Raw genomic sequence first — 15,520 nt, 5'->3', positions numbered from 1 at the left:
CTCTTGTACTTACCTGACACAGCTACAACAATTTTCAACTGTTAGACCAATGGGTCCTAGATCTCTGTTTTTGCTGTGTTGCACCTGCACCCTTTGAAACTGAAGTCCTTTTTGTGTTTCCCCAAGACAGTCTAACCAAAAAAGAAAAACTGCCCAGTCCACACCACATAGCCCCTGCCTCCTGTGTAGCTGCCCCCTGTATGTAATGGACTCCTGACCTATTTAGTGGAACCTGAAATCCCACCACCATATTGAGCAAGTCAAGCAATCTGCAGCCTACACAGTTGCAGAAGTATCTGAGCCTCTGATTCAGACCCTCCACTTGGCTCTGTACCATAAGTCCATAATCAGCCCTGCTTTCATATCACAAACTGCAGATAACTGCTCGAAACTACAGAGAATCTCATCCAATCCAAAGCAACACACATCATTGGTATCAACATGAGCCACCACCTGCAGCTGGCTGCACCCTGTGCTCTTTTTGGCATCCAGAAGGACCTGTTATATGTCTGGGGTGATGGTTCTTCATAAATCTACACCAATACTTACTATATATAATGATGATGTAAATAAAATAGAAAGAAACTTCCACATGGGAAAAATATATTAAAAATATATTAAAAATATCCATGGATATGTGTGTGTGCAAGTGTACACCTGTCCTTTTTTCCCTTTTCCCCCTATATATACATACATACATATATATTAAAAATTCCATGAGTTACCAAGCGGGAAAGTGCCGGTAGATAGGCACAATAAATAAAACACACAAACACGCACACAGAATTTCTAGCTTTCACAACCGATGGTTGCTTCTTCAGGAAAGAAGGAAGGAGAGGGAAAGACGAAAGGATTTGGGTTTTAAGGGAGAGGGTAAGGAGTCATTCCAATCCCGGGAGCGGAAAGACTTCCTTTAGGGGGAAAAAAAGACAGGTGTACACTCGCACACACACACATATCCATGGATATTTTTAATATATTTTTAATATATTTTTCCCATGTGGAAGAACAAAGATTTCAAGACTTACCAAGTGGAAAAGCACTGGTAGATAGGCACAGTGAATAAAACACACACACACAGAATTTCGAGCTTTCACAACCGGCAGCTGCTTTGTCAGGAAAGAGGGAAGGAAAAGGAAAGATGAAAGGATGTGGGTTTTAAGGGAGAGGGTAAGGAGTCATTCCAATCCCGGGAGCAGAAAGACTTACCTTAGGGGGAAAAAGGATAGGTATATACTAGCGCACACACACACACACACACACACACGCATATCCATCCATATATATATATATATATATATATATATATATATATATATATATATATATATATAAATAAAACAGAAAGAAACTTCCACATGGGAAAAATATATTAAAAACAAAGGATTCCAAGACTTACCAAGCGGGAAAGCGCCGGCAGACAGGCACATGAACAAAACACACAAACACACACACAGAATTACAAGCTTTCGCAACTGGCAGTTGCTTCGTCAGGAAAGAGGGAAGGAGAGGGAAAAATGAAAGGATGTGGGTTTTAAGGGAGAGGGTAAGGAGTCATTCCAATCCCGGGAGCGGAAAGACTTCCCTTAGGGGAAAAAAAGGACAGGTGTACACTCGCACACACACACACACATATCCATCCGCACATACACAGACACAAGCAGACATATTTAAAGGCAAAGATGGATATGTGTGTGTGTGTGTGCGAGTGTACACCTGTCCTTTTTTTCCCCTAAGGGAAGTCTTTCCGCTCCCGGGATTGGAATGACTCCTTACCCTCTCCCTTAAAACCCACATCCTTTCATTTTTCCCTCTCCTTCCCTCTTTCCTGACGAAGCAACTGCCAGTTGCGAAAGCTTGTAATTCTGTGTGTGTGTTTGTGTGTTTTGTTCATGTGCCTGTCTGCCGGCGCTTTCCCGCTTGGTAAGTCTTGGAATCTTTGTTTTTAATATATATACATATATATATGATAATGTAACTTCTCGTCTGCTACTGGGAATACTCCTACATTTATCTTTAATCTCTACTTCCTCTCTTTTAATAATTATGAGATACAAAACCTTTAATTAATGGCTCTTTAATTCCTCCATTTCACATTAAAAGACATAATATATTAAAACCTATCACAAGCCATCAATTTAAATAAATATTTTATGCACTTTTATTGAAGGCAATATGAGTCCTATAGACTACTTTTGCTCCTTATTTGTTAAATAAATTATTAGACCTTGGCACCCTCTTGCTGGCGGCAACACTAATTCTATCCACCACAGCCCAACAAGTTGCCTGGTTATACTATATCATGATATATTAGCACATCACAGTTTCCTTTAGGGATGGGGATTAGCTCCCTTACCTTACCCACCTGTTTATTTGACATTTTTAACATTTATTTCAGATCGAAATACAAATGATACTCTTGTTTATCATATGAAAAAAAATTACTATCTGTGTCAGTACGTCGAACATTTGTTACGCTGGATTGCTTGAATAATCTTTCAGTTTCACCTGTGAAAACAGCTTGTAATTACAACAATGTTGCACGAGTAAAAGAAGGGTTTCCATGAAGAAACATATGAATCTGGACAGAGGGAAGATAGAATCGGTACTCTTGTTGGAGAAAAATGAAATGAAAAGTAAGAAAAAGTAAGTTAGGCAGAAGAAATAAAGAAGACAAGTACCGATACCCACCACACACCTCCCACCACAAGGTATCCTTCTTGATGGGTTCTTCACTGAGACACCAGAGGATAAAGTGTGATCAGCTCACCCTACAGAATGAACTTGTCTTGTCTTCACCTTCACAGGCCTTAAAATAGATCCTAACTACCTAAATACACCCCTTTGAGTAGCCAATAGAGATTGGGTAATAACACATTAGTAGAAACTAATTTTTAGACATCAGTTTGTAAGTCGATAGTTCCTCATTATGTTACCATTGACCAATGTATGTACTTGGTCATATGTATGTCTGCATTTAATGACTTATAGTACATACTTAACAACTGATATTACATAACATCCCCTACAAAAACATACAAAACTCAATCATTACAAGAGAAGGAAAAAAAAGGTAGAAAATCATATGTACAAAACATACAGCAGCACATATTTTTTACTAAAATAAAGCATATAATTTGTTAAGACAACAGGATAGTTGAAGAGATAGTAATTGCTTCATAAAAAACTAAATATGATGGAACAAAGCAATTAACTCATGCTGTCAACAGATGTCGCTCCACCAAATTCGCAAAAGAGCACAAATTCTCCTGGGGATACACTCACTTGCGAAAAAAAAGAATCATTACTAAATAAGATTTTTTTCCCTAAGTTTACCTAAATAAAATTAGTATCAGTATCTTATTATTGTTTAACTTCATTTTGTTTAAGATAAATTTTTTGTCATTCCTTTTCCTAGTGATGCTGCAAGCTCATGTACAGAATGTCTTAACACATCCCTAAAATAAATCTTCAACACTCATAATATCTACTTAGTGTTGAATTTTAACAAAGTGAGTACAAGGTTTAATACTGGGGAATGCCATAGCACTTATGAAAAAATTTTCCAACTTCAATCTTATGCTTTGCTGCTGAACCAGCAATTACATTTAGCACTATACTTTTTGCTATAGCAGACAAAAACAGATCTACATGTAATAAGATTACTTAAGTTACATAAATGTGCATTCAAATTACCCTCATTGACAGACCAATGAACAGATAAGAATTTTAAGGCTAACTTCACATCATTTAAATAATTAAAGTAACTATCATTGTATAACTTTTTGTAAATAATTTTGAGATAAATAAATGTCCTTTTTCCAGATCTGTGACTGGTAACATGAAGCACATCACATCCATAATGATCTTCATGCCCTCAAAATCATTTATAAATTGAAGATATAGAGTCTGAACATGAGTCCTTAATCATAATTTGGCACTTTATTTTACTGGTCCATCTTGATCACACAAATTTTACACTTCACTATTACCAGTTTTGGCTACCGCCATCTTCAGATCATAAAATATTCTAAGTAGTATCAACATCAAACTAAACATGTGGGTACATAGTAAGTGCTCTTCATTTATAATAGGCTCCTCCATAGTCAGGAGAACAGACACATCTCAAGTCTTTATATTTCATTTTTATGTTAATAAGTACACTTTTTCCTAATAAATGGTGTGCATCTATGTAACTCAGAATGTGTAAAGCAGTACAGATTTCACTACTAACAAACTTTCCTCCTTTAAGTAATGATAATAGACATAATACACAATGAAGACAGCATTCATTGCTTCATACCACACTCAGATATTCATTATGGTTCATATACTTATTACTATAATGTTTAAAACAGAAACCCAGCTTAGGGCCGCTGCCTGTATTTACCTAGTCTGTGATTTCAAAGCTCATATCACCATCGTCCTATTATTTATATCTTAAATATTTTTCCAAGCTAGATGTTCAGTCATATTCACTACATTTTCTTTAGTCACTGGGACATTTAAATTTTCCTTTAATGCCATGTCATACTGGTACATGTCTTAAACTTATTTTGCAATTTTGGAACTCTGAACTACAGCTTCCTGTTGTAACATAACTTTAGTGGTATCCGCCCAAACCATGGAAACATAACTTTAGTGGTATCCGCCCAAACCTTGGGTAACACTTCCTCAAATTGCTTCAAAATTGTGACTGGATAACAGAAACATCTGGTCTTACCACCATTGAACACTGCCTACCCCAATGTCCTTCATACTTCAAACCCTCTACCTTATTCCTTGTACACCTTACTAACCCACTACTACTTCACCTTTTAAGGAAAGGTATGCAAACAAATCAGGAGCACAGCCATGGGCACCCACATGGCACCCACCTGTGGCAACCTTTTTAAGGGTCATCTATAGGAAACCTACCTAGCCTCACAAAACACCAAGCCCTTCATTTGGTTCAGGCTTATTAATGATATCTTCATGTTCTAGACTCAGGGCCAAGACACCGTATATTCATTCCTTCACAACCTCAACACCTCTCAAGCCCTTCATTTGGTTCAGGCTTATTAATGATATTTTCATGTTCTAGACTCAAGGCCAAGATGCTGTATCTTCATTCCTTCACAACCCCAACACCTCTGCCATCCATGTCACAAGTTCCTCCTCAATCCAATGGGCCACCTTCCTAGATGTGACCTCCTCCTCCTCTGATGGCTCCATTCACACACTTTTAAACCCACCAACCACCAACAGTTCCTGCATTTTGACAGCTGTCATCCCTTTCACACCAAAAAATCTTACCCATTCATCCTGGCCACCCGGGGATAGTATATCTGGGGTGACAAAAACTCCCTCACTCAGTATGCTGACAGACTCACCAAGGCCTTTACAGACAGACACTATCCCCCACGTCTATTCTGCAAACAGCTCTCCTGTGCCATTTCCCCTTACACTCCCAATCCTCCCAACATCCTGCAGTACTGTCCACAAAGGAGTGTCCCCTTTATCACCAAGTACTAACCTGGACTGGAACAGCTGCACCACATCCTTTGCCATGACATTGGTTACCTTTCAGTATGCCTTGAAATGAGGGACATCCTACTCAAGATAACTTCCCACCCATACTAAAGTGGTGTTCTGTTGCCAGCCCAACCTCCACAACTAGTCTATCCCTATGCCACCCCCAATTCCAGCCCCTTGCCACAAGGATCATAATGCTGTGGAAGATCCAGGTGCAAAACCTGCCCAATCCACTCACCTAGCATGTCCTATTCCAGTACTGTCACAGGTTTATCCTACCCCATCAGGGGCCAGGCCACCTGTGAAAGCAGTCATGACATTTGCCAGCTCTGCTGCAATCATTCCACAGCTTTTTATACCGGTATGACTACCAATCTGCTTTCAACCAAGATGAACGGCCATCACCAAACTGTGACAAAGAGCAAAGTAGACCACCCCATGGTACCACATGCAGCTGAACATCACACACTTGATTTCAATGGCTGCTTCACTACCCAAGCCATCTCGATTCTTCCCTCCACCACCAGCTTTTCTAAACTGCACAGATAGGAGTTAATCCTTACAACACATTCTCTGCTCCATAATTATCCTGGCCTCGACCTACAGTAACATACTGTCATCACAGCATCCACCCAACAGTTTCCACCCCCCCCCCCCCCCCCTGTCCTATCATCTCCTTCCCATTCTCATCTCCCACCCTGTTTATTTGCAGCCCTTCCACCTATCTCCCTTTTTGCCCCTTTTTTCCCCACCTCCCTGTCCTACAGCCTCTTGACACTGTGCCTGTTGGCAGTCTAGTCCTTACATACTCCAAAGACAGTTTTCATCTCTCTCCCCACCCATATGGTACTATCCCTTCCCCTTCCCCTCTCCTCCAGATTGCTGTTTGCATCCCACATGATAGTTGCATTCTGGCCCTAAATGCTGGAGTTGGCAGTTTCCAATTAATTGGCTGGCATTCCGGCCCGAGATGCTGGAGTTGGCAGTCATGTGCATCAGATGTGGTTGCTTGTGTGTTTGAATAGTACTTGTCTCTCTTTTACTGATGAAGGCTGTGACTGAAAGCTTTATGCAAGTATCTTGTAATTGTGCCTGCCTGCAACTTAACATGTCTTCTTGACAGTAAGTAGCAGTCTACCTTTTCCTACATGTTGACATTTCTGCCTGGAGTTTCCATTGTCTGGTTTGAACTTTAGAAATTCCTGCCAGTGTTTTACAATGCCACCCAAAAAAAAAAAAAAAAATAGGTTTAGTGGTAGTAGATCCAAAACTCTTGTATTTTTGGTTCAGCTAGTTTCTGTAAGTGTGCCTCCAAGCCATTCATAGCATTTGGAACATACTCTTAATATTCTATTAATATATTAGATGTCATTGTCTTGCATTAGGTAATGACACCTATCTATCACAAAACTAAATAATACGATGTTTCCTATTGTCAAGCCAAAATAGTCAAAAAGTTAAATAACTGAGACAACAGATATGGTCAGACATGCTTTTTCTATTGTGTGAATGGGAAAGGAGCCTGGTCTTAAGAGACCTTAACTCAGATAATAATAACAATTTAGCGAAAGGTTAAAGATTGTAAAAGGATGATAATTACATAAGTAAGTTATTTTACATGATATCTTTAATCTTACTGGTGGGATATGTTACACTTCTTTCCCTCAAGCCAATAAAAGATGTTCATGTAAAAATGTTGTTTGTATAGTCTGTAAGTAGAGAACTTCCCACTGTGCATGCAGCCATGGTGAAAGAAGTGTGAGCACAGAACCCTGGCAAATTGGGAGTGCAGTCAAGTGTCCCACCTGCTCTGGTGGTGTCACTTCTACTTTGACATCACGGCTTGGCAGTGTTTAGGAATGCAGAGAACAAGAGGTGCTGCCGGCAATGACAACACCCAGAAAAAACAGTAGACAGAGGTTTAAGAGAGATGACATTCTATTCTGATCTGAGATTCTATTGTTCTGTTCTAAGAATCTCTTCATATATGTTGTTTTTAATAAGAGATCTGTTCAGCCAACATTGCAATTGTTACATAGGAGCAACAAAATATAGATGTATTTAAAGAGTGGTTATGTCATTTAGTATCTCGAATACTACAAGGCTTTCTTCCAGCCCTTGACCCTCAGCAAAAATGGCAAAGTTGTACGGCATGAATTGATGGCACTGCATAGCAGGTCAACTGCTTAAAAAAAACTTTAAGTAAGGCGAGTATACAAGAAATAGTTAAGGTAAAAGCTATCACTGACAGCATCAATATTACAGATCACTTGGAAAGTAAAATGTCTTCATGGTTCAATCCAGCAACTAGCATTAGGTTGTTACACTCTGACAGATAGATGTCAATCGTATGGATAAAACTGAGAGAAAGATGACAGTTCTTCTCAATGAGTTAGAGTTGCCATGTTACATCAAGTGGCATAAAATGAACTACAGTGCCAGTGCAATTATAAGAGTCGAGGGGCATGAAAGGGAAGCAGTGGATGGGAAGGGAGTGAGACATGGTTGTAGCCTATCCCTGATGTTATTCAGTCTGTGTATTGAGCAAACAGTAAAGGAAACAAAAGAAATATTCGGAGTAGGAATTAAAATCCATGAGGAAGAAATAAAAACTTTGAGGTTTGCTGATGATATTGTAATTCTGTCAGAGATAGCAAATGACCTGGAAGAGCAGTTGAACGGAATGGACAGTGTCTTGAAAGGAGGATATAAGATGAACATCAACAAAAGCAAAATGAGGATAATGGAATGTAGTTTTGGGAGCAAAATAACTGATGATGGCCAGAGTAGAGAGGATATAAAATGTAGATTGGCAATGGCAAAGAAAGCATTTCTGAAGAAGAGAAATTTATTAACATCGAATACAGATTTACGTGTCATTTCTGAAAGTATCTGTATGGAGTGTAGCCATGTATGGAAGTGAAATATGGACAATAAATAGTTTGGACAAGAAGAGAATAGAAGCTTTCAAAATGTGGTGCTACAGGAGAATGCTGAAGATTAGATGGGTAGGTCACATAACTAATGAGGAGGTATTGAATAGAATTGGGGAGAAGAGAAATTTGTGGCACAACTTGACTAGAAGAAGGAATCAGTTGCTAGAACACGTTCTAAGGCACCAATAGATCACCAATTTAGGATTGAATGGAAGTGTGGAGAGTAAAAGTTGTAGAGGGAGAACAATAGATGAATACGGTAAGCAGATTCAGAAATATGTAGGTTGCACTAGTGGCTCGGAGATGAAGAGGCCTGCACAGCACAGAGTAGCATGGAGAGCTTCATCAAACCAGTCTCTGGACTGAAGACCACAAGACAACAACAACATATATCATTTACAGTCTAAGTATGAGGTGAAGACAAATATTCTGTAGAATTCTTCTGTATTATCAGATGGTTGATTTGATCTGTAGGTTGGCCTTGCCACCACTTAAGGAGTTTAAATTCAATATCCAGTTCTTGACAATTTTTTTAGCTTTCTGAAGATGATTCTGAACTCTCTGAAGGTGTTATAAATGTGTAATGAGAACACAGCTGTTAATTTATTTAGGTGGTTATGAACTGTCGTTACGTTCATATTTACTTATAATGATTGGTTGCACATGGGTTTGAGTTTGACAGAACAGGCAGCAATCACTAAGAGCATCACAATATATGCTGGGTTTGTTGCATTAGTGTAGAGATGTATCCTTTGATTTATATTTTCAAGCTTGATGCATTGTGCAAAAGTTCTTCTAGAGCTTGCATAACAGTAATAAGCTTCTCAGAAAATTTTCTGATACTCTTGTACTTTGCTGTCCACTGTTTCACAAAAGGGAGGGATGTATGGGATTTTATGTTGCCGCAGTGTACTTGCTAACAAAAATGTATCATGGTAAGTGTTGTAACACCAGCATTTCTCAATTCAGTTCATTTAATATATGGCTTGCACAGTGGAAGACTAGGGCTGTGGGATATTTGTCTCTAATAATGTTTTAGACACCACCTGTATGACCAGCCATTGCAGCACAGCTGTTGTATCCTTGACCAACAAGTTTGTTTAAAACCAAGTTACCATCTTCTAGAAACTTAATAATAGTCCCTGAAATATATGTGATTGCAGTCTTTCTTGGCATATTCCAATGATGAACTCATCTTGGGTTATCAGCCAAGTGGGTACGTTGTCTTGTCACAATGTTTCAATGACTTTTGTACCCATCATCTTTTTTGCCAGAAGATGATGGACACGAAACTCATTGAAATGTTGTGACAAGACAACGCCACCACTCGACTGATAACACAAGAAGAATTCATCAGTCCCTGAAATTGCTTTTGCTTTCAACTCTTGGAGTTACCTTGAGCATAACATAGATATCAATCTCCAATTGCTAATTGTTGTGTATCACTTATGTCAGTATTCTCATCAGCAGAACTGAAAAAATAGAATTGTGCTTTGCCTACTCTATTATTTTGCTTCTTAGAACACCACTAGAAGTTTCAATCAGTTCAATTTGAATTTGATGAGTATGTACTGGAGGTTTCACCTCCCACCTCTAAATGATTTTTCAAAATTTCATTTCCAGAGTCAGCTTGAAAGAACAGCAGATCTGTGAAAACAGAATCATCATTGACTTTTCCAAGAAGTGAAAAATCATGCTGAGTGCAAAATAAAAATATTGATACAACTGAGCAAAGATTCACACACTTTTCTTCAACTTCCTTGTGATATGCTGTATTTACGCATTCATGGACACTCAGTCCCTTTTTGTCTGTGACATGTTCAAATGTTTTTTGCTTGAGATTGTGCAGCTGAATGAAACTTTTAAAATTTAAGGCAAGGAGAAATGATGAACTGTCCTTGTAGATCCCACTGTACTGGAGGTCTAAACAAAACACATATTGAACACAGAGGTCCTGTAGCTATAGCTGAGTAGTTCTACTATGGGTAGGTTGTAAGCCACTAAGATTGAAATATTTACCATCAAGGCTTAAATCAAATGTAAATGTCACAACTTATTCCATTTAGTTTTCTTACCTTGTAACAAACAGTCATTGCTCCATCACCACTCACCTTTCTGTCAATAAGAATTTAAGTAATGCAGTGATTTAAAATGAATGTGTTAAGTCTTTTACTGAACTCAAATTACAGTTTACATTTAGTTATTACATTTTTGCTACCATATGTTATAACTCTAACCATATATTTGCATATATGTCACAGTCTATATTTTGTTTTCTTGCTATCCACAGTGGAAAGGACAGAAACTGGGTTATCAAAAAGTTAGTGCCTCAACTAGAGAATGGACCAGAAAAATATATGTTATGTCTTCATGAAAGAGACTTCATACTAGGTTCAGTGATTTCAAGAAATATAGCAAGCTTTATGCAACAGAGCAAGAACACAATCATAATCCTTACAACTAATTTTGTAAATAGCCAAGTAAGTTGCAAATACTGCATTATTCAAATTATCTTTGAATTCTCTCTCTCTCTCTCTCTCTCTCTCTCTCTCTCTCTCTCTCTCTCTCTCTCTCTCTCCCTCTCTCTCTCTCTCTCCATCCCTCCCTCCCCTCTCCCTCTCCCTCTCCCTCTCCCTCTCCCTCTCCCTCTCCCTCTCCCTCTCCCTCTCCCTCTCCCTCTCCCTCTCCCTCTCATGCCTCTTTTCTCTCCTGCTCTTTCCCACCTCCTCTTATCACAATGACTTTACAAGAATGTTGTATATCTGTGTATATTAAAACAATATTATGAAAGAAAAGTTGTCACTCACCATATAGCGGAGATGCTGAGTCCCAGATTGGCTCAACAACAAGACTGTGCAAATAAGCTTTTGGCCAGCAAGGCCTTCATAAAAAATAGAAAATAGACAACACCAACACACATTTATGCAAACACAACTCACACACATGACTGCAGTCTCTGGCAACTGAAGTTACACTGGCAGTGTGGCTTCAGACTGCAGTTATGTGTGTGTGAGAGTTGCGTTTGCATGAGTGTGTGTGTGTGTGGGGGGGGGGGGGGGGGGGGGGGGGGGGGGGAGCACGTGCTGCGAGTGTGTGTGTCTGTTGTCTATTTTCGATGAAGGCTTTGCTGGCCAAAAGCTTGTTTGTGACAATCTTTTTATTGTGCCTATCTGCGACTCACCATCTCCACTACATGGTGAGTGGCAACTTTTCTTTCATAATATTGTTAAATTCCATCCTGGATATTCCACTGTGTACATTAAAAGAACATTAAAGTATTTTCCAGGTAGTGTGCTGAAAAAAATTGATGACTATCATTTCTGCCATCACTTCCATAAATGATAACATTGAGATATGTGACTGATGCATTCTGCACTAAACACTACAATGGGACAGCATAAATGTTCAGTATTTGCTTTTCTAGTTGCAGCAGAACAAGAATTTTTTGTGTAAAGGAGACAGCATAATTGTGAGCTGTGAATGTAGATGTTATGTTATACGTACATTAGGTTAAATCAGAGATCTGAGACAGGTATAAAAACCATATTTATGGGATATCTGATGCAGTATGATTGGATCACTGGCTGTTTGTCAGATAAGTTTAGTGTGACATTTTGGACAGAAACTAATCATGAATATTATGAGATACATTTCAAGAAAGCATGATGGTGTTCATGTTGCTCCTAATTTACAGACATGAATACAAGATTTCCCACTTGTTTACAGATAATGTAATCATTTACAGGTAGATGATACATCATGAAAACAGTTGTAACAGTAAGGAGGATTTGCAGGAGACCAGTATGTGACACAGAAACTGATAATTCTGTCTCTATTCATTTGTAAACAACAAGTAATATAGATAAGTAGACAAAAATTCCCTACAAACTACAAATAAGCATTAATATTAGTACATTAGTATGAATGTTCAGAGATATGCAATAAGAAAAGAGCACACAAAAAGTGAAAAATTCAGATGCTGGGCTGTAGTTTTTAGGAAACTCTGGATTGATGTACCATCCCTTTCAATAAAGTAGTGTAAAAGATGATTATATACTCAGTCTTCAAATATTGCCCCTCTGTTTGTGATTAATATTAGAATGGATTTTTTTTAATGAAAGAAGAACTGCACATTTTCTAAAAACATTTGCTTGCCTGTGGAATTATGTTGTACAAATGTTAATCATAACATAAAATCAGGAAATTCTTTCTTATGGTCTCAGGTGTTTCATACAATGTCTGCATATAGGGAAGTGAAATATGATTCATGCAACTTGCATGTATCTTTGGAATGATTCTGGCTATCCAAATTTTCCACCCAACACAATGTCAATTTTATCTGCTACCCTTGCTTAATGGGGTACAGTAGACAGCTATCTTCTACTGTATAGTGTTATTAAAGTTCTGATAAACGGAAGGGCAAAGTCACTGCCCAGTCAGTGACAGAGTGTAACACCATTCATGCTAGTGCGTTAATAAAAGCAATCTCAGAAAAGAACAGCTTTGGCCATACCTGTAATGCAAGTGTCATCAGTTTGCAACTATTCAGTTTTTCAATCACAATTTATCAATTGCAGAATATGCTCTCCAGTCTGAATCAATTCTGACTAATTATACACCTATTCAACCTCTGCCTTTGCTGTGCCTAATATGACTTAGTTAACATATTTAGTTAGAATGATTGTGTATCCAGCAAATACCATACTAAAAGAGGAGAATGAAAATTGTGAACACATGCACATAATTTTTTTCTTTCCTAGAAAACTGTGCATTAAAGTAATTGTATGTGTGATATATGAACATCATATACTCCACAAAAGAGTAGAATAAATTCATCAACAAGTCTTAGTGTCATTCAGTTTAATAATTATGTTTCATCGGTTTGTCACATTTAAGTCAACTGAAATATTTTGATATTTTATTGCAGAGATCAAGCTTCTGATATTCTCGATGATAATTTTGGTTCCCCAGCCATATTCTTTGTATTTGTTCCATATTCTGTAAAGTCTCCAGTAATAATTTGTAATGTGATTTTATTTTGTGTGCTTACTAATAATGGGAGCAACAGTATAATTCTGCTAGAAATGAGAAATTATCAGCTTAAAGTAGGCCTACATTATAGTTAAACTGACATTACATAAACTTAGCTGACACTACTGCTCTTCAGTTGACTGCAGACATGAGAATTAACAAAAGATAATAATCAAAATTGTCTTCCTTTGGAAAACAAAGTAAACTGTCAAAGAAAATGGGGCAATGTAGCACTGTCACTAAGGTGTACAGGTCAATAGAAATACAGTAGGGAAAGATTATACTATGTCAAGCTTTATTCATATTATCTCAGCGGGTTGCTATGGGTTTCAGGAGTTTCGATGATCTACCTGCTTAGCACCATTTCCTTGATCCCTTTCTCCCATGTTAATACGAAAAAGAGTTTCTTGTTCCAAAAGTTAGTGTCTGTGTAACTTTTATTCTTGGTTTTGTCTGCTGCCACCTAGTGATCAATAGTTCTTAATATCAGTATAATATATAGTTATTCTAATCATTATAATTTTTTCACTGTTTTTCAGTGGTGCCAATGGGAACTTGAAATGGCCAACCATAAAGTGTTTGCTGAGGACCGTGAATTCTTGATTTTCATTGAACTAGAGCGGCTTGAACGACAGAAGTTGCCAAGACACCTACGTTACCTAATGGATACTCGAACTTACTTAGAATGGCCAGTTCCTGAAGACATGAGTAGTGAAACAGAAAGTAATCTGTGGAAGAGACTTCGAAAATCTTTGGGTCCAAGTATTACTCAGATTAAAGCTGGACACAACCTGCACCATGATGCAGAATCAATTTCCTGATTAAGAAGAACATGTGTAATGCTTGAAAATGATTATGTTCCTCTCAATTTTACAAAGTGTATAGCTTTTTTCTTTGTACAAAACTTTCAGTTTTTTCTACTCTTTAGTCTACATGCAACATTTGCTTTTAAGATCTAATTGTTGTGAGATAAAATGATAATGGATTACTATGTAATATGAAAATGTTCTTTGTAAGAACTTGCCCTCATAATAAGATCATAATGTCCAGAAAACACATTTTCTTTTTTCTGCTTTTCCCTGTATAGTACATACAGGGGTTGAACAAAAATATGGAAACACCTTGAGAAACGCATACTTGAACATAAATGCAGATGCTATCCGAGCCTAAAGGTTGCGCTGTTGTATTTGACCATGAACAGCATCTGTGGAATGTCCTCAGTATGTTGCAAATGTCAGATATGGTCAGAACAGTGTTCTGTGTTGTTGTGAGTGCACTATAGCAGAGCCAAGAAAATTCAAATGTTGGCAAGTTATTGGTGTATGTATGGTGGGTGCTTCCATCACCAAGGTAACTGAACTTTGTGGTATTTCAAGAGGCACAATATCAAAGATTTATACGGCATATAGGATACATGGAAAAACATCATCCACTAGGTCACAATGTGGAGGAAAGTATGTGGTGTGTGATCATGACAGAGGGTCAATGAAGAAGACTGTGACAAAAAAAAGAGGAGATAACTCCAAAGTCACTGCAGAGCTGGCTGTCACACTCACAAATCCTGTCAACACCAAAACAGTGTGAAGAAAACTCCAGGAGCAGTGAACTGCAGGGTAAGCTGGAATTCCAAAACCACTCACCAGTAGTGCAAATGTCCATAACAGGAAATTGGCACATGATAGAAACCTACCTCCATTATCATTACCATAAGATTCCCTTGAAAACCACACAAGACCTGTATTTATCCATTCTAAGATGACTGAAGTTGTTCTGGATGCAAGCAGCTTTCCTACACTGTATTACACATGGTAATATGTGGTGTTTCCAAATTTTTGCCCACCCCCTTAAGACAAAGCATTAAAATTGTCACCTCTTCTTTCATTCACTGTAAAAAGAGACTTGTGGTTCCAAAAGATGGTATTTGCCTATGCCTGCTGTTACCAGGTAAGATGAAGTTCTTCATATGGAAGTGAAGTGTTTGAACTGTAATAGGAATGCTAGTTCAGTGCATCTGTTGTGATGGATGACTTTGTTGGAAG

The 15,520-nt window shown here is 38.0% G+C and overlaps 1 protein-coding gene across 4 annotated transcripts in view; it reads left to right on the top strand.

Moving 5' to 3' along the window:
• Positions 1 to 14,539, top strand: part of LOC126331691 (toll-like receptor 2 type-2) — a 170,454-nt gene extending 155,915 nt beyond the window's left edge. For 2 of the 4 annotated variants that reach the window (XM_049996515.1, XM_049996514.1), the window contains exons 6-7: positions 10,741 to 10,930; positions 14,021 to 14,539. In XM_049996515.1, coding sequence (XP_049852472.1) covers positions 10,741 to 10,930; positions 14,021 to 14,302 — 472 coding nt within the window. In that variant the 3' untranslated portion in view covers positions 14,303 to 14,539. The remainder of the gene's footprint in view (positions 1 to 10,740; positions 10,931 to 14,020) is intronic. The other 2 variants (XM_049996517.1, XM_049996516.1) reach the window with 2 other exon arrangements.
• Positions 14,540 to 15,520: the final 981 nt, after the last annotated feature.

The sequence above is a fragment of the Schistocerca gregaria genome, chromosome 2 (genome assembly GCF_023897955.1).
Source record: "Schistocerca gregaria isolate iqSchGreg1 chromosome 2, iqSchGreg1.2, whole genome shotgun sequence".
NCBI classification, from domain to species: domain Eukaryota; kingdom Metazoa; phylum Arthropoda; class Insecta; order Orthoptera; family Acrididae; genus Schistocerca; species Schistocerca gregaria.
The sequence above is the reverse complement of the archived record's forward strand: the minus strand, read 5'-3'. Positions and strand labels throughout refer to the sequence as shown.